We start from the raw sequence: 21904 nt of genomic DNA, 5'->3' as shown, positions 1-21904 counted from the left end.
TGTTTTCCTTCAAAGCACTATTTTAAAAATGTACTTAATACATTTCCAATATATGTACACATCATCGGTGGGTATTAATGGCAACCTACATTGTTAATGATTACTACTGTATTTTTTGGCAGCACTGGGAATTAAGAATTCAATCCATGGCCTTTTTACTGAGCGACATCCTTAGGCCTTTTTATTTTGAGACAGGATCTCATTAAATCACTAAGTTGCACAAGCTGGGCTAGAACTTGCAATCTTCCTGCCTCAGCCTCCCAGAGTGGTAGGATTATAAACATGTGGCATCATGCCTGGCTTCCGTCATTACTACTCTTATACAGTTCACTGTGATACAGAATTTTACCACATAACGTGTATTTGACTTATGTTTCTTTATGATTTTCATATTCCTTAAGCAGCAGACCTGAAGAGGGGTATGTATCACAGTGAACTGTACAAGACAATATATTGGCAGGGAAGAAAATTCTAGGTTTCCATTCAAGTGTGGTAATCAGCCAGGTGTGGTGGCACATGCCTGTAATCCCTGCACTCGGGAGGCTGAGGCAGGAGGCAATGCTCTTATTAAAGACTGGAGAAAGTTTAAGGTGTGTTAGGTTAAAAAAAGACCGTTGAGAGTTGCCTCTAGATTATGGGTAATCCACTAATGTGAGTTGACAGACTAACTGGTTCTTACATGACGAAGTGTGACAAAAACTGGTCAGAAATTGGTGGAGTGGAAAAAAAGAGAGGCATAACTTTGCTTTATCTATATAGGCAAGTGTGCATGTGCTGGGATTAGAAAATGGAAAGGGGAAATAGAAGAAATAATAGGCTGGACAAAAAGAGGTAATGTGGCAAACCTTGAAATATACTTGAAGTGCCTATAGAACGCAGAGGTGGTGCTAACTACTGGATGTTTAATAAATAGTTTTGACATTCTGTCAAGAATGGATAGAGGTATCTGAGAGTCACTGCCATCACAGAGGTGTAGCCCTCACAGTGCATCTGGTTATACAGACAAAAAAGAAGCAGTGCAGAGAGGAGATCCATGTGTGTAAGTACTACCTGCTAACTGCTTATGCCACTGGAGCTCCAGAGACCTGATTAATGGATGGGAAAACCATTATTTAAAAGGTTAGGAGATGAGGAATTTTCTGAAAGAAAAATAAAAAGAGGACGAAGTACCACCTTGACTCAAGAGTAGACTAGTATGTGCATCTCTTCCTGCACACAAAAATCAGAAGAAATCTAGGCACAGTAGTATAGAACTTCTGTACAATGTAAGCACTTTGCTTGAGGCAGATGCATGAGAATTGTTCCTGGGCAATTTAGTGAGAACCTGTCTCAAAATAAAAAGGACCTGTCTCAAACTAAAATGTTCAATGTGAAGGCCACAGTACCTACTGCCTAGCAGTCAGTACAAAAACAAACAAACAAAAAGAGAAGACACAAACCTACAGGAACGTTGGAATACTAGAAGGGTTTTTACTGGCATCCCATGATTTGTAGGAACTGGTGGCAGACATGGATTGTATAGATGGATCAGAGAGGAAGAACACAAAACCTCCGTTTTCTGTACAAGATCACAATCAAATCTCTATTCCCCAAACCTCACAAAGTAGGACAGCTTCCCACAAACTAATAATGTGATCCACAAATTCCACTGCCCATCATATGGTTGCTAAATTTAAATTAGGGGAGATGATCAAGGCTTTTCAGTGTGTGTTCTTTGACTACTTATAACTTAGATTTTAAATCAGTGTGAAACAAGATAGATTCATTCAAGTAATATATTTCCATTTAAGTCAAGAAAATATTTTCTGTTCCAGAAGTGCACTGCGAAAGAAGATGATAAATATACCCAATCAATATGTGAACACTGGTTATGAGTAGAAGGTTTACGTTTCCCTGGGTGGAAGACAGAAACTGGGAACAGGGTAGGGTGCCAAAGTTAGGAAGAAACAGCCCTTAAATACTGTACCTCTTGCCACTTGCTTGCTTCACTCTAATCTGAGCCGTGACCAGAGACCGTTTTATGAAAGTAAATCCCAGTAATGAAATTTAAGCAATACTGCTAAACAAATGTTCATATTCCCTGAAAAAAAAAGAGAGGAAACATCTCACCTTAGACATGGCTTGGAGTTTTATAAGAGATGAACCTTCTATTTTGAGTTCTTTTTTTGGAAAAGGGAAGAGTCCTACAAAGACAAAGATAGAGGTATAAACCATGTGAGAACATATTTGACTTAGGTCTCTTAGAATAACTTAGTTAAACCTGCATTAATTTTCACTGTTTCAGGATTTGCTTGTCTGTGTACCCTTGAGAAATCTAGGAAGTTAGTGCACCAATGGACAAATCTTGCTTTCATCACCACCAGAAACCTAGTCTCTTTCTCAGGAAGAATGGATGCTTGGGAACCTGTTGTAGCTTGCCTTTTCCACGGGGCACAGCTTTCTTGTATATTTCCAAATTGTTCTTCATGGTCTTTCTATAAACTTATACTGTCACCAGCAGTATATGAGAATAACGTCCCATACCCCGACAAAATCAGTTGAGAACTTTTTATCTTTGCCTCTCAGATCAGTATGGCAGCTCTAATGTATTCATATCTTATTCTGAGTAAGAATTCTTTTAAAATGTTTAAAGATAGTACATGGTGGCATAGCAGCTCATGCCTACAGCACCGGCTATCAGGAGACAGGAGAACTGCAAATGTGAGGCCAGCCTGGGCAACTTGAAAAAAAATAAATTATAAAAAGGGCTGCTGGGGATCATCTTGGCACTAAATTCAGTCTCCAGTACTGAACAAATGTTAAAGATATTTTTCTTTATTTTCAGTAACAGCATCTCTTTATACTGTTTTATCTTCTAATGGGTTTTTGTTTCCTAATTAGTTCATATTATCTTTTGTTTGTTTTGTTTGTGATGCTAAGGATCAAACCCAAGACCTTATGCATGCTAGGCAAGGAGTCTACCATGATTTATATCCCCAGCCACTATGTTATATTTTTTTTAATTTAGGAAATCCATCCTTTATTCATTCAAAGTTGCAAATAATTTTTCTTAGTTTCTCATATAATTATGAAAGTACCTTTGTCTTGTGAAGACTTTGTCCACCTTTTAGGTTTTGTCTAGCAATACCACATATTGTATTGTGCACATTTCCTCAACTGATAGGAAATGCCATCTTTACCAATATATTAGTATCCCTTTACGCTAGCTTTGAATTCACTAGATAGCCCAGGCTGGCCTTGAAGTGATCCTTCTGCCTCAGCTTCCCGAATGCTGGGATCACAGGCATGTGCCACCATGCCTGACTTACTCCAGCCTTGATTTTAATTTTAATTTTTTATTTTGAGACAGAATCTGACTAAATCACTAAGTTGCTCAGGCTGGGCTTAAAGCTGCGATATTTCCGCCTCAGTTCCCAAGGTGCTGAAGTTACAGGAACATGCCACTAAGCCATGCTATGACTGTATCTGCTAAATTGCTACCTAGTTAAAATTTTTGGAGGCAGACTTAATGGGCATTGATTGTCAAATATTACACAACTAGACTTGGTCATACAGAGTTCCTCAACCATTTAAATATTTAGGTTCCCATGACCACAAAACCATCAAAAATAACAGTAAGATATAAACACATGCACAGTGATAATCAAAGATCCTTTAGAAAACCACCAATCCACAGCCCTCCGCTTGTCCTTCATAACCACATATAGCACATTATACAGTGCCAGGCAGTCACAGTTACAAATTACTTTCATTTCTCTATATACACTTCAAAAACGATCCAGATCTAATTTAAAAACAGATGCAAGCTGGGCACACCTATAATTTTAGCACCCTGGAAGACTTAGGAAAATCGCCAAGTTTGACCAGTGCCTGGGCAATTCTGCGATGTAGTGAGATCCTGACTCAGATTTTTCTTTTTTCCCCTGGTGCTAGGGATCTAAGAATAAAAAAATTTTTAAAAAAATTTTTAAAGGAGGTAACTCAGTGAAAAGGTCTTGGGTTTCAACTCCCAGTAAACAAACAACAACAAAAAAATTGATACAGGGAAAACCCCACGCAGCAACACGACCTTTCACACGAATCGATGCCGCATCCCCAAGAGTACTCACCCAAAACACAGTGGGTTGGGCACAGGGAATATATATGTGCAGTACCCGCTATAGGTAGGGGGCCTACCCGCTTCTCCCCTCTCACCCCCCGCGACAGCGGTTCTCGGGGTCAAACAGGCAAAATCCCCCTTGCACGGCTCGCTCCAGGTCACAAGGTGCGCATCCTCAGGGTCACGCCCACGGACCACGCCCGAGGCCCAGCTCCTACTGATCTGAGAGTCTGAAATTAGCAGAATTACCAGGCCTGGCTCCGATTCCGGATTTCTCCCGGGTGTCCCCACCGGCTTCCGCTCGCCCAGTCTGCTCTCTGGGGCAGAAGCTCCCAGACGACTCTTCAGGCTTCTCAGAGCCCCTAAAACCTGCCAGCCTCATCCCCGGCCCGGGCTGTCTTCTGCGCCTGCGCACACTCGGGGTGGGCTCCCGCTCCCAGGAGTCTCCGCGGCGGCCCCTTGGGAGCTGCGCGGTGCTCCTAGCTGTCCTGCTCCTCGGTCACATCAATGTCTGCGCGGCTTCTGCTTCGAGTACTTTTATCCCGGGTCCCCAGGCCTGCCAGTGAATTTAGGCTTCTGGATCGTTTTCCTCTGGCTTTAGGCCAGCGTTTTCTGAATGGTCAGGTGAGGTTTCCCGACCCCGGGTGTGAGAAGAGTTCCCGGGGCGCACAGTAGCCTCATACCGGTGCGAGAGTCCCCTGCGTTTGCGTGCTCTTGTCCTGCGTGCGGTTGTGTGACCGCGTCGGTGTTGGCTGTGATCGTCAACGTGTGCGTGGGTGGAGAGGGCCTGACTGCTTGCGATTGGACTCCTGCGACTGAGTGGGGACGGGGTCGTTTGCTGGACCACGGTTAGCGGCCACTGTGAGATGAGGCTGAGACACGGATAATCGGTCCAGTGTAGCAACCCCCCCCCCGCAACCACCCAGGGGCGTTCTACCCCTGAGCTACATCCCCGCGCTTTTTATTTTTTTATATTGAGACGGAGTCTCGCTAATTTGATCACCTCTTCCTTGCCTCAGCCTTCCTCGGTGTTGGGATTACAGGTGTGTGCCACTATGCCCAGTTTAGACTAGGGTTTTTTTTTTTTTTTTTTTTTTTTTTGAGGAGGGTAGAATTTCATTTTAGCAGTGCTAGAGTTGAAGATTATGTGGACACGATTCCCACATGACTGTGGAAGACGGAGGCTTCTGTTCTAACGCATGGCCTCTGTTACTTTCATCAGTGCACATTATCTGTTGTCCAACCTAATGCAGTATAGCATATCCTCTGGCCAATTGTAAATTCCATGGTTTCTCCTAATTTGTTACACTGAGATTTCTTTTTTTTTTCTTTTTGAGACAGGGTCTCGCCATGCAGTTCACTCTGGCCTTGAGCTCACTTTATAGCTCAGGCTGGTCTCGAACTCATGTTGATCCTCCTGCCTCAGCCTCCCGAGTGCTGGCATTTCCCCTTATAGCCACACTGTGTAGCATTTAGTGAAATGACTTTGGAAGGGGAAGTTGGATATTTGAGACCTAAAATGAAAGGTTCTCACTATATAACCATAGTCTTGCATTTGGTATGGAAAATTTGGAGCTGCAGTTGTCCTAAAGCAGAGACCTGGGAAGACAGGATATTGAGGCTCCAAGAACAGAATTCCTTCCTCCGGTGATCCCTTTTAGAAGCTCTATTGCGGCAGTTTGCATATTGCAGAGCCTCAGCATTTTCACAGCTCTGTCTATAGGAAACTAGCGAACATAGAAACTAACGTCAGTGCCAGGCTTTAGTGAACTTGATGTTTCTTTATGACACAAGGAAAGGTCAATGGTATTCCACTCCCATACTTCCATCTAGGTACGTGTAATGTGGGTGATGGAGGCTTGTTTGCGGTGAAGATAGTATATTTAGTCTGCCTCCATGCTGTTTCATGATACACACCCACCTTTGAGATAGGGTCTCACTATGTAGTTCAGGCTGTCCTTGAACTCACTATGTAGCCCAGGCTGGCCTCCAACTTTCAGTGATTCATACCTGGGCAGGAATGTATCAACTATGAAGATGGATATTTCTAGTATACCATCAAACACCCTTTCTAGAGTTAATTTTTATATAACCACTTAGCAGTACATTCATTTGCCCCCAGACTCTTTTTCTCTAAGCATTCTCATAGAAATAATTCTTTACATGATGATTTGTTGAGGAGATCAGTGCTTAAGTAAAGTCACACATCTGATACTTGAGATCTTCAGAGGCATGAGTAGAAAAATAGCAAAATAGGAGATGGTTTGGTTGGTTTTAGTTAAGTTTTGGATTTTGTCAGTAAAAATTGTGGAAGTTTATTCTCTCACTATGTAAACTATCCTTGATTTTGCTTCTTGGTCTACAATGCCTAAAACAGTTACTATGCTATAGTATAAAAATTATTGGTTAACTTGTCAGGCTAGACCCTGAGTAGTGATCGAGACCACCAGGACAGGCAAGATTGAAGCAAACAGTGACATCTTTATTTCAGGCTGGATGCAGCCTGGGTCAAGGGTGAGAAAGCCTTGACCAAAGCCTTGAACAAAGGGGGCCTACTTTATAGACTATTTTAGGTATGGGAAGGGGAAATTGCACTGAGGAAGGTGGAAAATTTATGTTTCTCAGGGGTGATTGGTGGGCCTGGTGCCTGTAGGGGAGGGAAGTGCAGGAGGATATCGGCATGTTGCTGATTTACAGCGTGGCATTCTGTAGACTCATGAGGTTTCCTGTAAGCCTGAGAACTAGGCCTGGGAACTATCCTGATAAAGATTTACTTTCGTCTCTCGAGCTGCGTGAGGGGCTTTCTGGTTGAACAGACTGTCTGTTGAAGTTTTTCTCTTCAAGCTGGGCGGGGTATAATGTGAGGGACCTAAGTATTACATAATAACCTCATATCTAGCAACCTAATTTTAGTTAAAAAATCTAGCATTTGTTTTATAGCTCCTTTTAGGATTTTGTAAGCATGTTACTTACAAAAACAGGAGATTTTCTTATTTGCCAGTGTTTATATTCACTTGTTTGTATTGCCTTATTATAATTACCGGGAATTCCAAAGCAATGTTGAATGGAAACAGTGTTAATAGACTGCGGTTGCTTTCAGAGGGGGCAGCACATGTATTGGCTGTAGGGGTAAAAGAAAACCATTCTTTATACTGTGTGTGTGTACAGTTACAGATATGCAATATGTCTGTGGTATTAACATTTCTGCGGACACAAAGATCAGTTGCTTTCCAGCTCTACAAAGACTTTAAAGATGTATGGAAGTTTATATTATGTTTCAGCAGTCCCACAGTGGGGTGGTCATTGATATAAAAGAATGATGGCTTTCTATCACGTTTCTGAATACAATGAAAGCCAGCTCCTGTTTTTAGAAACCCAGTTCAGGAACAATGTGCAACAGATTTTTTTAAAAGGTGAGACAAAAGTAAAGCTGTAGTCAACTACAAAGAAGTATTAATAATTTCCACAAAAGTTTCAAGTTGCCAATTTATATATATATATATATATATATATATATATATATATATATTTTTTTTTTTTTTTTTTTTTTTTTTTTTTGGTACCGGGAACCGAAATCACGACCTTGCGCTTGCCAGGCAGGCGCTTTTGCCGCTGAGCTAAATCCCCAGCCCCGCCAATCTATAAATAAAGACCAAAAATGCATTTTTAAATATTTATTTATTTATTTGTGCTGGGAATTGAATTCAGCGCCTTGCACTTACCAGGTAGGTGCTACACTGCTGAGCTATATCCCTGGCCTCCATTTTCATTTTAAAATCCAGCTTTCTCTTGAAATATGAGCAAATTGCTTCACCTTGGTGTTTATGGAAAACTATCAGAAATACATACTAGAAGATATTGAATCCTCATGAAATTAACTGTACTGTACTTTCATCTAAAAATTTTCTCTTGATTTTCAACTTTACTGCATATACTCCCTGTTATAGTTTGGGGTTTTGCAAGGGGAACTAATACAGGACACATATTTTATAAGATTATTTATAATAGTCACCCAAAGAATCATATACAAGAGAGTACAGGAAATCTCTCCACACACTGAAGACCAAAGAATCCAGCCGAGAGCCTGGATCCCATGGTAATGTCCTACATGAGTTCAGCTGCAGACCTACAGCCCCTAACAGTGCCTCCCATGAGTCCAGCTGGAGGCCTAGAGCCCATGACAATGTTTCATGCAGGCCCGTTTTATGGATCTGTGCTGAGAAGGCCCAAAAGTCAGTGGTGGACACTAGAAAGTCTATGCCAGTAAGATGAAGGATCTGTGCTAGCACGCTGAGGGATCTGAACTGGAGCCAGGAAGCAACGGTCCAAATAAGAACCAGAGCTCCCCCAAAAAGTACTACAGTCATCTTCAGTGACAGTGAGGTCCTGAGCTCCTCTGATGATGAGGAAAACTGAGTTCCCATCAGGAAAGCCAACATGACAAGCTTCTCAAGGAGACCAAGCAGTGCACCATCTTCCCTTCCGGAGCCAGGAAGTGATGTTCAAGGTGAGGACCAGAGCTCCCCCAAAGTGAACTGAAGCCATTCTCAGTGACAGCAAGGTCCTGGATAGTGAGAACAGTGGAGTTCATCAAGCCAGCATGACAAGCTCCTCCAAGAGAACCAACAGCTCCTTACAGTTTCTAATAGTATCCAACAGCTTCTACCCGCTTCCAACAGCCTCTCTTCTTCTCCGGTTCTGCCTGTTATGCTGCTGGCAGCAATCCTCAGGTGGGCCTCCCACACCCAGCACCACGCTGATTCAGTCCAGCTGGGTGTTACAAGTTGACTACCAGTTGTCAATATGTGACAGTTCCCCACTATAAAGACCTTTTTTTTCTTCCAATCAGATTTTACTGGTACACTTTATACATAATGATCACATTCATCATAGAGAATTTGTACCTGTACATGATATCTTGTTTTTTTGTCTTACCTATTCCCCTACCTCCCTTCAACCCTGCTTCCCTTCCTCATTTAGAAAAGCTGTTTCCACTTTTTCCTTTTCTCTTTCTTTTCTTTTCCCCTCCTCCTCTTTTGTTCCCTTCCCCATTTGAACATTGTCTTCCTATTTTGCAATACTTATACATTTTGGTCCTTAATTACTCTTTCAGTTTCTCACACAGAGAAACAAAGTAGTACTTATACTGGTGTCTGATTTATTTTACTTAAGTGTATAGTCTCAAGGTGCATCCATTTACCTAGAAATGTCTTAAGCTTATCCTTCTTTATGACCGAGTAGTACTCTCTAAAAACACACACATCTTCTTTATCCATTCACCAGTTGATGGGCATTTGGGCTGTTTTCAAGATTTGGTTATTACAAACTGTGCCCTATAAACATGGTTTTATTGCATACTTTTTAAGGAAAGTAACTAGGTTAGGTTGTTGAAGTAGTTACTATTTAACCTGAGCACTTTTTAAAGTTACTCTCTATAATTTGATGAAGTCTACAATAAAAATAGTTTGTGTTATGTATCCAGGGCTGGAGATAAGAGCACAATGGTAGAGCAAGTGCTTGTAGTACTTGCTACAATGGTAGCTTGTGCAAACACCCTGGGTTGGATTTCCAATAAACTTTTAAAAGCTTAACTTGGAATTAGTGGAAACTGTTATTTTGGTAACCAACATATTTAAACCTGGAGAGCATAATGCATGCTGGGGTCCACAAACAGATCCCTTACTTTTCCACTGTAAATTTTTACTTTAGTATAACAGAAGCCAGCTGTGCATCTCAGTACCTTTGCTTGAGGGATATAGGAAGCAATCTTTGTGTTTACCCACTTGGTATGATGAAAGGCAAGGTGTGTGCACATGTGCAAAAGTGTCAAGCCAGAATTTTCACTAACATCATGCTCTAACAGGCTTTGCATGTTTACCTGAACATCACAGAGGGTATAATACACCCATACCACTGTAGGTTTTGTCTTAACAAAAGTTTCCTCGATTTTTCTGTTAGAAGTAGCACAGTTGTTTTGGAGGAGGTAAAAAAAATGATCAGATTACTCACACATGGATGATGAAGATGATCCATTATGGTAAAATATATGTTTTCATAACAGAGAGTGGTGTGGGTGTATGATGATGAAGGTGATGATGGCTTTGACGTTGGCCATATGAGCTAAAGTTCCTGTGACAGTGAAATGGAGGAAGAATCAACAGATACAGATATAGGACATGCAGACCTTTTTACTTCAGATGATGAAGAAAACAGCAATATGAGTACATATTTGGTTGAAATGTAAAATGACCATGCAAGGAAATGCAACAATCCAATCTTAGAACTAGGTCTGAAAATATGGTGAGGCTTTTGGCAGGGGTAAAACATATTGGACAGAATGCCAATACCTCCATTCAATGTTTGAAATTGTAACAGACAAAATACTAAAATATGCTGTGAAATACACAAAGGGTGAAGTACAAGTAAAATATTCTGTATGCACCAATGGCCATTTAAAAAAATGTATTTATTATACACCTCATTAGCTATTATAGCTTGTGTTGAGAAGTCCCCACAAAGCCTCATGCAGTTATAGGTAGGGCTTTGCAGAGGATGTAGAATCTGGAGTGTGACTGATTCATGGTACAATGGTGGGATTAAGGGTGCTAGGATTAGGAGTGGGTGATTACTAAATCAGTACACTGATTGGTTTGGCACAGCCCTAATCCCAGCAGCCTAGGTAAGAGTATAAAAGGGGCAGAAAGATGCTGTTAAGGTCCCTTACTGCATTGCTACCTTCTGCCTGCCATGACTATTTTTCTTCTGTGAGGCCACACCATCCTGCCTTGGAGCCAGCTAATTATGGACTAAAACCTCTGCAAACTGTGAGCCAAATAAACCTTTTCTCCTTTAGCTTTGGGCATTGGGTATTTTGTCTTAGCAATGAGAGAAAAGTAATTAAGACAGTTTCTGACACTGGATGTGTGTTTTCCCTATACACCAGCCAAGGAGTAACTCTAGCAGTGGACATTAGCTGGTATCTTCTAATTCAAGAGGTAGCGTCAGATCCCATAGCTTGAGGGCTCAGTCCAAAAGACCCTCTCCTGTGTGCCAATTGCAAGAACAGCTTATTTTCTCTGTGCTTCTGTCAGGCAGTAAATCAGGGTTACCACAATCCCTTCCTCAGGTTCGATGAATATGCCAGAGTGGAGCTCACAGAACTTGGAAAAACATGTTTATTGGTTTCTTTTAAAGGATATTCCAATGGACACAGATAAAGAGATGTGTGTAAGGTTAGGAATGGGGAGGGCACACATAACTTCCATATTCTCTATGGGCATACTGCTCTCCAGGAACCTCTGTTTAGCAGTTTGGACCCTCTCCAAACCTTGTCTTTTTGGGGTTTAAATTGAGACTTCATTACATAGCCATGACTGATGTAACCCGTGACCACCTGTGGTCAACTTAACCCTCATGTCCCTACACACACAGCAGATCTGAAAGTCCCAACCATAATCTTAACCTCTTTCTCAGTTGAACAACTCCTATCTTGAAGCTACCTCATGACTGTCAGCCATCAATTGATTAGCATACAGAAAGACAGCACTTTGGAGAGTCTAAGGATGTTAGGAGTTGTATGACAGGAAACAGGAGGAAATATATTTCACAGTGTCATAACAGAAACAGTGCTGACTACTCAGTCATCTGGAATAGATACATTAAACCCTATTAGATATGGCCAAATTGTTTTTCAATTTATACTTCTGTTTTGATCAACCAGGGTAATATGCCCACTCATGTTTGTTTACCATGAATTTAATCTCTACATGTTCTTTCACTTTTACCCTTTTTAAGAATAGAGTTGCAAGGTTAATGGAATAAATTGTCTGTACTCTGATTCTTTGCTACATAGGATATAGTTATTTCCTTCCAGATAGAATTCCAGGTAAATAGAATTTAGTTTTAATATCTTAGAACCTCGGATTTCTTTGGGTTTATTTAGGTGTTTGAATCTCGAAGGCACCAAACTTGAAAGCTTTCAGTCATCATTTCTTCAATTTATTTTTCAATTACATTATTTTTTCTCTGCTTCTGGAGATCTAATGAAACTAATTTTAGATCTTACTCCTCCCATCCCCAGTTCCATAAAACTCTATCCAAATTTTTAAAAATTCTTTTGTTCAGAAGTTGGGAAGGCGTTGGCGGTGGCTTTGGCCCAGCTGTTTGAGATGGCCTGGCAGGGCGCACCCCATGCGGAGCCCAGTCTAGCAGAGCCCAGTCTAGCAGAGCCACATCCCAGGGGTCACGTCAGTGCAAGCTGTGTGCGCTGATGGAGGGCAGTAGTCCCGACTGCGCAAAGCGGAAGTACAAGCACCTGCAATGCTGCTGGAGGTGACTAAGAAGGGGATCCTTCCAGGGTATCTTCAGCTCTGCAAGCCTTTGCATATTTACTTGAAGCTGGATTTGCTTCACACATTTTGATGACAATGAAATGGAATAGCAAAGGAGAGAATCTGTCTTACTTTAAACTACACGTTAAAGTTTTCCAAAACATAAAAACAGTGCTACTCTTTTCACCAATTTTCTGAGTAAAATAGACATTTTCATTTTTAAAAATGTCATTACTGGGGGCAGTGGTGCACCCCTGCAATACCAGCACTCTGGGAGGCCATAGGAGGATGACAAGTTGGAGTCCAGTCTACACAAATAAGCAAGTTCCTGTCTCAAAATATAAAATAAAAAAGAGTGGGGCTGGGGATTTAGCTCAGCGGCAAAGCGCCTGCCTGGCAAGCGCAAGGTCGTGAGTTCGGTTCCCGGTACCGGAGAAAAACCAAAACCAAAACCAAAAAAAAAAAAAAAAAAAAAGAGCTTGGGATATAACTCAGAATGAAGGTCCTGAGTTCAATCCCCAGTACAAATTTTATGTAGCTATAGGTATATGCTAACAAGTTTAAGTGAATCAATATTTAAAAATTTCTCAGCTTTGTCATATGACAGATAACAACAGAAATGCAGTCAGCCAGATTAGGACCAAGGACCATACCCAGACTGAGGCTCCGCCCTTCCAGACCTGAGTGGTGCGAATACTCAGCCAGCCCAGGCTCCAAGTTCTCCCTACGGGCTTCCCAGGGTTGAACACCATTACGCTTCTCAACCCACCCAGACTTCCGGTTCCTTTTCCGGACTCCCCCAGGCTGGGGTCTGAGTTTCTTAGTCGCCGTATCCGGAATTCCCTTTCTTTCCCTCAGTCCTTTCAGGTCTGCGTTTTCAGTGCTCTACCAGGTGGGGGGCCAAAGGGGTGAACTAGGTTTTCGGTCGCTTCTTCCGCCAGTCCGGCATGGCCTTCCGGCTCCCTCTTCCGCCCTCACGGGCAGGGGCTTCCGATTACTTGCAGGCCTGGTTTTCAACCTTCTCAACCTTACTTTGCTCGCTTTGGCTCACAATCCGCAATCTCCGCACCCGACAAGTCGTAAGTGTTCCTCTGCTTGGTGCAGAACGTGTGATCATGATACCTGGACATTTTCGGAGCTGGACTACGTTTCCTACAAGGCCCAGGGCCACGAATGAACTTCAAGTTTTGGTTCCCCTTCCAGGGTGGTGATGTGCTGCGGTTGGTAAGTTAAGGTGATCCAGGTCAGGCTGCGTGAAGGACTCGCGGTTAGAGGTCCCAGGCTCTCGCGGCGCTGATAGGCAATGCGGAAATTTGTGCCTCATGCCTCTGCATGCATGAGCTGCGGACGACGATGGTTGTTAGTGTTGGTTGTGAGAGCGTTGTTCCGGAATGTACGTACTGTATGTACGAGGTGGTGGGAAAGGCTTAATGTGTGTCTTGACAGGAGTCCCCTGGGGCTTTTAGGGCTTTTGAATAGGGGTGGAGCCTATTGTGACCCTGGTATACAGTACATTGATGTGTTTTGACACTGACCGACTGACCACCCACACTTTTCAATGCGTGTGTAACCTCATTTCCCCAAGTTTGTTCTGTGTATATCTCATGATATACAATATTTACATGTATATAGTACCTCTCTATATAAAACTTAAGATATGTTCTTCTTTAAGAACATATCCCTGCTTGTGAAGGCTGGTTACTATTGAAGTACTCCTACACCTAATTATGCTGTATTGTTTTCTGGGCACTTTGTCCTTAGTATCCAGCCTAGAGCATTAACGGAAATGCCTATTAGGCCCAACTGTGGATTCCATGTTTTCTTAGAACATATTTCCCTGGATTCTTCTGTCCTCACATCTGATAGCCAATGGGATCTTGCTATGGAGAAATAGTGATCAGCTAGGAAGTCATGAAGCCCAGTGTGGTGCCTATAATCCCAACACTCTAGGAGGCTGAGGCATGAGGATTGCAAATCTGAGCCCTGCCCAGGCAATTTAGCATGTACATCTTATCAAAAACACCTTTTGAAGTATATTAGCGTAATTAAAGTGAGATACAGAAATGTTAACTCCCGTGTAACTTTCTATTTATCCCTTTTGTAGTAATACTGTAATTCATATTACATCTAAATGTTTCAAAGAGCTGTTCACCATTGTAATTTTTATTGTATATAAATCCATGTTTTTATTGAAAGCTGTATGAAAAAAATGTAATTTTCATATTACTGTTCTCATTTTTGGTCCTCTTCATTTGATCCTGTGAATCTGAGTTACCAACTGAATTCATTTCCTTACCCCAATAAGCTTTGCTTCCATTTACCCCTTTTGTTGTTGGCAAATAGATTACATGTCAGTATGTCATAGGTCCAAATGTTACATACACACTGTTCCAAAATACTCATTTTTAAAGTAGCTGTGGAAAAAGACACTTATACCATGTGAGTTTTTTGTTGTTGCTGGTTTTGTTTGTCTTGTGCTGGCGATTGAACCTAGAATCCATGTAGATAAAGCATGTGCTCTACCAGGGGTAGTATGGGACCCACATCCCCAACCCCTATAAATGCTTCTAATGGCACATCTATCCAGCTTGTTCATTTAGATTTCTGGATGTATACATTAATATTTTTTCAATAAATTTGGGCATTTTTGCCCACTATTCCTTTGAAACTTTTTATTGCTTTTTCTTCCTCTTCTGGTATTACTATTACACATATTGTGGTGTGCTCAATGATGTTGCATGTTTTTCTGAGGTTGTTGTTTTTCCACTTTTTCTTTGTTCTTTTTATAACATCTGTATAATCCATCTCCCAGGTTGCTGATTTTTCTGCCAGTTTGTATCTACTGTTGAGTTCCTTCAGGGAAACCTTCATCTCAGTTACATATTTTAATTCCAAAATTTCAAGATGGTTATTTTAACTGATTGTTTTTTGCAGTATCAGGGATCAAACCCTAGGCTGCATCCTGCAGCCTTTGACTACTTTGCTCTTTGCCTGTCAAGTCTGGTCACTTTCACAAGTCGTTTCTGTTGCCTGCTTTATTTTCCAGTACTTTCCTGTTTCTTTGTCTTCCAATTTTTTTGGTAGAAAGTGGGGGTTTTTGATAATTATTGCAACTCTGGTACTTTTGTTCCCATCCCTTTACCCAAAGAATGGTTACTTTGACTGGGTTCTTGTTTAGTGTATCTTGGCTGTATATTTTAGTGAAGTCTATACCCACCATAGTGCAAAACTTCTGATGCTATCCCTGAGGGAGTGTATCATGGCCGTTACTAAGTCACCCTCAGATGAATTTGTTTTGGACAGGGCTGTCTTTCTTCTCCCTGAACACACTCAGCTGTTAAACTCCACCAATTGTGACTCACAGCATTATAGTTTTTAGTAGTGTCCAGGTGCATGTACTGTTTCACATTCTAATGCAAATTGAAGTGATACTTCCTAAGGTCAGTGTTTCAGGCTTGTTCTCATAGTAGAAAATGTCTTCCTAGGTGTTCCGGTTTTGGGCAAACTAGCCAGCCTGTAATGTAGGATACATGTATAACTCCAATTAATCAGTCTAAATTTTCTTTCACCCAAGTTTTCACTATTTTTGATAGTATTCTTAGACTTAAAGCTCTCCACATTCTGTTGCAAGTGAAGTCATTTGAGCTTTCTGTTTCTGTACAAATTTCTCAACTACAGCTTTTGTGTAGAGCAGGGACAATGGCATGCACTTTTCTGAGTGATTCTCCTGCTCTGAGAACCCAGTGCTTGGTAGATGGTGGATTCCAGCCCTCTAGATCTTGCCTGTCTTGGAATGCAACATGCAACTCCTGCTCAGTGAGCCAAGGCAAAGCAACTGGAACTGTAGCATTCTCAGAAATTCTGCACCGATGTAAAGCCTACATTTTGTGTATGGAGGCTGTGCAGAAGGGAACCCCCACTCCATCCCTTGGCTGCACAACCCAGGAAACCAGGGAAGGATGAGAAATCATGATGTTCCACCCACTGTAGGAAGAAAACCAGGTGATTAGGAGCAGGGGTTCAGAAGCAGTGAGGAAATCCGTGTCCTTGGCTGTATCAGTCTAGACTATAGTCTTTTTCTCAGTAAGGTCAGATGGACAAAGGAGAGCATAAGTTTGGTTCATACAGTGTAGACTTTATAATGTTTTATTGGCTGTATGTTCCTAGGGCCATTTCTGGAGACCTTAATTTTTTTGTTATAATTTTTTATTAGTTTCACTGTGGAGCATGTCCATGGACCTCCTTACACTGTTTTGCCAGAGTGGAATTTCCCAACCAATTAATTCTTAACAGTTATAATCATGGACCATGTATTTTTTCTATTTTTTTTCTAAATATTTCCTTTTTCTGAATGTTCCTATACAATTCTAATAAACCCATACTCATTCTTTTTTCATTTTCTAGTGAGAGCTAGAGTCAAATAGGAAACTATCCCTTCTGTGTGTGTGTCTTCTCCAAATAATAGTCAATATTCAGTACTCAATAATAATTAAAATATTCAGTACTCCTATATTTTGTCAAGATTAAATGGAATAGGAATGGAAGCCCTATATTTTTTCCTGTCATATTCTGGTAAGATTTTTCTTTTCTTTTTTTTCTGGTACTAGAAATCGAACTCACGACCTTGCACTTGCCGGGCAGGCGCTGTGCCACTGAGCTAAATCTCCAGCCCCGCTCCTGTCATATTCTGATGTAGAGAATAAGAGCAGATGGATCTATTTAATGCCATATGGTTAAACTCTGGGATTCTCCATAGACCTGAGCTGACCTGCCTCAATTCATACAAAATGATTCTAGGCTCCCAGCATTTGAGAAGACTTTGTCAAAGATTTATGACTTAAGTGTAAGGTGGATATGTTTTCAACAAATAGACTACTCCATAACCACAAAAAGTATTTACTAAATACTGTCATCAGAAGTAGTAATTCTCACTTAAAATGTAAAATGATACACAGTGATAAACTTGGCTACAAGAAATTTTAAAATTTTGTTCATACTCTGTGTTTTAAGAGATATTTTTCTTGAACAGGGCAATGAGGGTATAGAAAGCTTTATTAATAATTGATGAGGCAGCATATAGCACGTGCTGCACTACTTCTTTTAATTTGTGAGCAGATTATTAATTTCCATCTTGGGCTAGTTACACAGTGTTATAGTACACAGGAAGAGTTCTCCAAAATGAGTGGATTCCTTTCTCTTTTTTTCAGGATTAGGGTTTAAACTCAGGCCCTTGTCACTGAGCAATATGCCTACTAGCCCTTTTTAAATTTTGAGACCAGGTGCTGCTTAATTACTAGGTTACCCAAGCTGGGCTTGAAATTGTGATCCTGTCTCAAGTCTCTGAGATTACTGCTTTTTGTTTTCCCCCCGTACCGGGAACCGAACTCATGACCTTGCACTTGAGATTACTGGATAAGCCACCATGCTTTACGATTCCTTAAAGACATATAGAGTCTAATTTGGCAGTCCTCATTTCCTTACTTCTCATGGCATAGGCTTCTATCTCCCAGGCTACTTGTTTATTTGTTCCCTCTTCATAATGCAATTTTAAAATTTATTTCTTCCTCAAAAATGTTTCCTCAACTCTACCTGTAATACCTGCAGTCTTACCTGAGTTTATTATTTCAGGAGTTGGTGACATTTGAGGATATAGTCATCAGCTTCTCTCAGGAAGGTTGGGAATATCTGGATTCTGCTCAGAGGAATTTATACTGGGATGTGATGATGGAGAACTACAGCAACTTGGTGTCACTGGGTAAATTTATGAGTGTACTATCTACACTTGTGCCAGTCTGGTCATAGTGGTGAACAAGAAGGAGCAAAAACTGACTCTGATCTCATGAATTTACATAGTGGTAGCTGACCTATGTAACAAATAAATAAAGAATAACTATGTATCTCTCAGTTGATCAATCAATAGCTAGGTATGTGTAAGGACAACAGGATACAATATATTCTTGTGTATAGTTGGAAAACATTTGTCCTTCAAGTTTTTTGTTTAGTTGTTTTGCTTCTTTGTCTTGGAAGTATGGGGGATTGGATAGTACCTACAGCTTTCCCAAGGAGCTATGTCCCCAGCCCTTCTTTGTACTTTTATTTGAGATAGGGTCTCGGTTAAGTTCCTAAGTTGCCCAGATTAGGTTCAAACTTACAATCCTTCAGCCTCAGCCTCCAGAGTGCTAAAAAGTCCTTGCAGATTTTAAGGAATAAGGAAATTAATGGTATAACGAAAGAAAAAATTATTAATACACAGTTGAACAATGGATATTACATGGGCAGGGAACCAGTTATTAGAATAGATATAAAAATGAACTGACTTTAGGGTTGAGAGTTAACTTCTAGACATGAACAATGAAAAGGAACTGGATACAATATATTGTATTGTATTGTATTGTACAGCTTATTTATGAAAAATGAAACATCCTGTGAGTAGCTCTAAATGAGATTAGATATAGGGGAGTTGACCAAGAAGTGAATGGTTAAATTGCACAGCAAAAGCACACAGGTTCTGTGAGAAGTAAATGGTTAAACAGCATGAAGTTCAGATTAGTGAAACGTTTTGTGTTTGACTGTTGTCCTTCACCTTTCCTCCAAGGAAAACTTCCTATCCTTGAGGCAGCTCCTTGCCCAAACTGCTTTTTTCACATACACTCATATTCTAAATAAAAGGGGGAAGAGTTCTTTTCTTGGGACTTCTCCTGCGAGTCTCCCTAATGTGGGCGCTCTTGGTTAAGATAGCCCCTCTGGGCCCTCTCAGTGACTGAACTGAGTCTTGTTTCTGAGTAATCCTTCATATTCTACACTGACATGGTTGCACAGTGCGATAATTTGAACACGAGGGAAAGTGGATAAAAATGAGCTCTTATGAGCAGCATCATTTATCTATGGGTAAGGGGTTTTTATTTCATAGGAAAAAAGAAAAAAAATGGGTTGGGGATATAACTCCGTACTAGAGTCACAGTCTAGCATGCATGATGCCCAGGGTTCATTTCTAGCACCACAAGATAAAAAAATAAAAAAATAATAAAATTATTACTATGTATGATCAGATTTTGATCTGCATTAGCCGTACCTCTACCAGACACTAATGTCCAGTTCTATATATACAGATTTTTAATTTAGCTTATCTTGATTTGTTTCAGAACCTCAGTATTTGTCAGTAAGCTTACAACATGATGGTCCATAACTAAGTTTCAAATCTACTGATTTGATAATGTTTTCCTTATTATAAATCTCAAAATCCTATGTTACATTGTTATTTCCTGAGCTATCTTTATCTTTCTCCAAATTTCATAACACTGTTTTAATCATGCAGTTAAGATAAATTACTTTGTTCTGCTTTTTGGTCTTTTTGAGACAGGGTCTCACTATGCAGTTCAGCCTAGCTTTGAACTCACTTATGTAGCCCAGGCTGGCCTTGAACTTGCAACAATCCTCCTGCCTCAGCCTCCCAAGTGCTGGGATTACAGGCGTGCACCACCAGGTCCAGCTGTTCTGCATTTTTATGACATGTGAAAAAAGAAATTATTTTTTCCTTCTTTTCAGATTTGGAGATGAGGTGTGAGACAGAGAGTTCATTTATAGGAAAGGGCATTACTGACAGTAGTGGTTCTCATTTGGAAGTAATGGAAAGCACCAGACTTGCTGACCTTGACAGCTCCATTTTCAGAAATGACTGGCAAAGCAAAAGCAAGATTGAAGTACATGGACTTGAAGGGGGATGTTTCAATCAAATAAAAATAATCTCAGACAAAGAACCCAATTATAAACATCATAAATGTGTCACATTACCATGGAGAATGGATGCCAGTAAGAAGCCCTGTGACTATAAAGAATATGGGAAAGTCTTTGATTGTGATTCAGACTGTGATGAATATCAGAGAATACTAACTGATGAGAAAACCCATGAATGTAATGAATGTTGGAAATCCTTTGGGCTAGATAATTCACATACACTACAACTGAATATTTGTACTGGGGTGAAACCTTGTAAATACATGAAATGTGGTGATACATTTATTATTTATGAAGATGTTAATGTATACCAGAACATTCATAGTCATGGTAAGTACTATACATGTAAAGAATATGGGAAGATCTTAAGAGCTGCAGAAATTGCTCCTTTTCAAATAATTCACGATGGTGGGAGGCCCTATAAATGTATGTTCTGTGGGAAATCCTTCAGAATATATGCACAACTTATAAGACATCATAAAATTCATAGTGAAGACAAACCTTACCGATGTATGAAATGTGACAGAGACTTCAGGTTTTATTCACAGCGTACTGAACATCACAGAATTCATACTGGTGAGAAACCATATAAATGTATACACTGTGAAAAGGTTTTTAGAATTAAGTCACAGCTCATTGAACATGAGCAAATTCACACTGGTGAGAAACCTTATATATGTAAGGAATGTGGGAAGGCGTTTGGTGTCAGTAGACAACTTGCTCGACATCAGATAACTCATACAAATAAGAAACCCTATGAATGCACATCATGTAGAAAGGTCTTTAGAAACAGTTCATCTCTCACTAGACATCAGAGAATCCATACTGGTGAGAAACCCTATAAATGTAAAGAATGTGAAAAAGCATTTGGACTAGGTAGTGAACTTACCCAACATCAACGAATTCACAGTGGTCAGAAACCTTATGAATGTAAGGAGTGTGGGAGGTTCTTTAGACTTACATCATTCCTTATTCAACGTCAGAGAATCCACAGTGGTGAGAAACCCTATTATGCAAGATATGTGGGAAAGCCTTTAGACAAAGTTCAGCTGTTAGGGAACATCAATGAACTCATACTGGAGAAAAGCCCTATGAATGCAAGGCATGTGGGAAGGCTTTTAGACATAGTTCATCCTTTTCAAAACATCAGAGAATTCATAGGGGTGAGAAGCACTAGAATGTAAGGAATGTAGTAATGCCTTTAGTGTATCTTAGTTGACATCAGAAAATGTCTACCAGTGGGAAGTCATTTGAATGAAATCAGTACATGAAGGCTCTTTATTTCTGATTTTCAGTGGAAAAACCTGTGGATTTAATAAGATATAATTAAAGGGATTCAATATTTCTAAAATCTGTGTAATGACCATTCTGTATTTAGAAATACAATTCTTCAATCATGGGTAATATACACATTTCTGTTAGATATTGCCAGTATTTATCCTTATATTAACATTTGTTTTATTTACTAACATAGTGTAGTCCTTATTCATTCATTTCTGAAATGTGTTCACCCAATTATTAGTGATTTGAGTTCTCTTTATGTGAGTTTTTTGTTCTGGCATGTTTTCTTTATAATAACTTCTCGTGTTTATGTTTTGATCTTTTGTTATTACTTTTAAAGAATTTGTAGTATTACTCAAATACCTTTTTTTGCATTCTCGGTTTATATATAATGTATTTATCTTCCTCTATGGAGTAAGAACTCCCAATTAGATACAAAATGGTTATTAAGTCTTTTGAA

The 21904-nt window shown here is 40.2% G+C and overlaps 2 protein-coding genes across 2 annotated transcripts in view; one reads left to right on the top strand and one right to left on the bottom strand.

The window, feature by feature from the left end:
* The window catches only part of Znf382 (zinc finger protein 382), a 20900-nt gene extending 16392 nt beyond the window's left edge, over positions 1-4508 (bottom strand). Inside the window, exons 1-2 of the mRNA XM_013522317.1 lie at positions 4349-4508; positions 2110-2183 (exon numbers count right to left, since the gene is read on the bottom strand). Coding sequence (XP_013377771.1) covers positions 2110-2183; positions 4349-4481 — 207 coding nt within the window. The 5' untranslated portion in view covers positions 4482-4508. The remainder of the gene's footprint in view (positions 1-2109; positions 2184-4348) is intronic.
* Positions 4508-21904, top strand: Znf529 (zinc finger protein 529). The gene is made up of 3 exons (XM_013522320.1): positions 4508-4723; positions 16643-16739; positions 19975-21904. The coding sequence occupies exons 1-3, from the start codon at positions 4607-4609 to the stop codon at positions 21345-21347; spliced, it is 1587 nt and encodes a 528-aa protein (XP_013377774.1). The 5' UTR covers positions 4508-4606; the 3' UTR covers positions 21348-21904.

The sequence above is a fragment of the Chinchilla lanigera genome, unplaced genomic scaffold (assembly GCF_000276665.1).
Source record: "Chinchilla lanigera isolate Chin_1 unplaced genomic scaffold, ChiLan1.0 scaffold00067, whole genome shotgun sequence".
In the NCBI taxonomy this organism is placed as follows: Eukaryota; Metazoa; Chordata; class Mammalia; order Rodentia; family Chinchillidae; genus Chinchilla; species Chinchilla lanigera.
Note: the sequence above shows the minus strand (reverse complement) of the source record. Positions and strands in the feature narration are given on the sequence as shown.

Bases quoted from the DNA above. Each gene is read 5' to 3' on its own strand.
- Znf529 (XM_013522320.1), top strand. From the start codon at position 4,607: ATGTCTGCGCGGCTTCTGCTTCGAGTACTTTTATCCCGGGTCCCCAGG. The intron at 4,724-16,642 runs GTGAGGTTTCCC...ATTTTTTATTAG, and splicing joins AGCGTTTTCTGAATGGTCAG to TTTCACTGTGGAGCATGTCC. The intron at 16,740-19,974 runs GTATTTTTTCTA...CCTTCTTTTCAG, and splicing joins CAGTTATAATCATGGACCAT to ATTTGGAGATGAGGTGTGAG.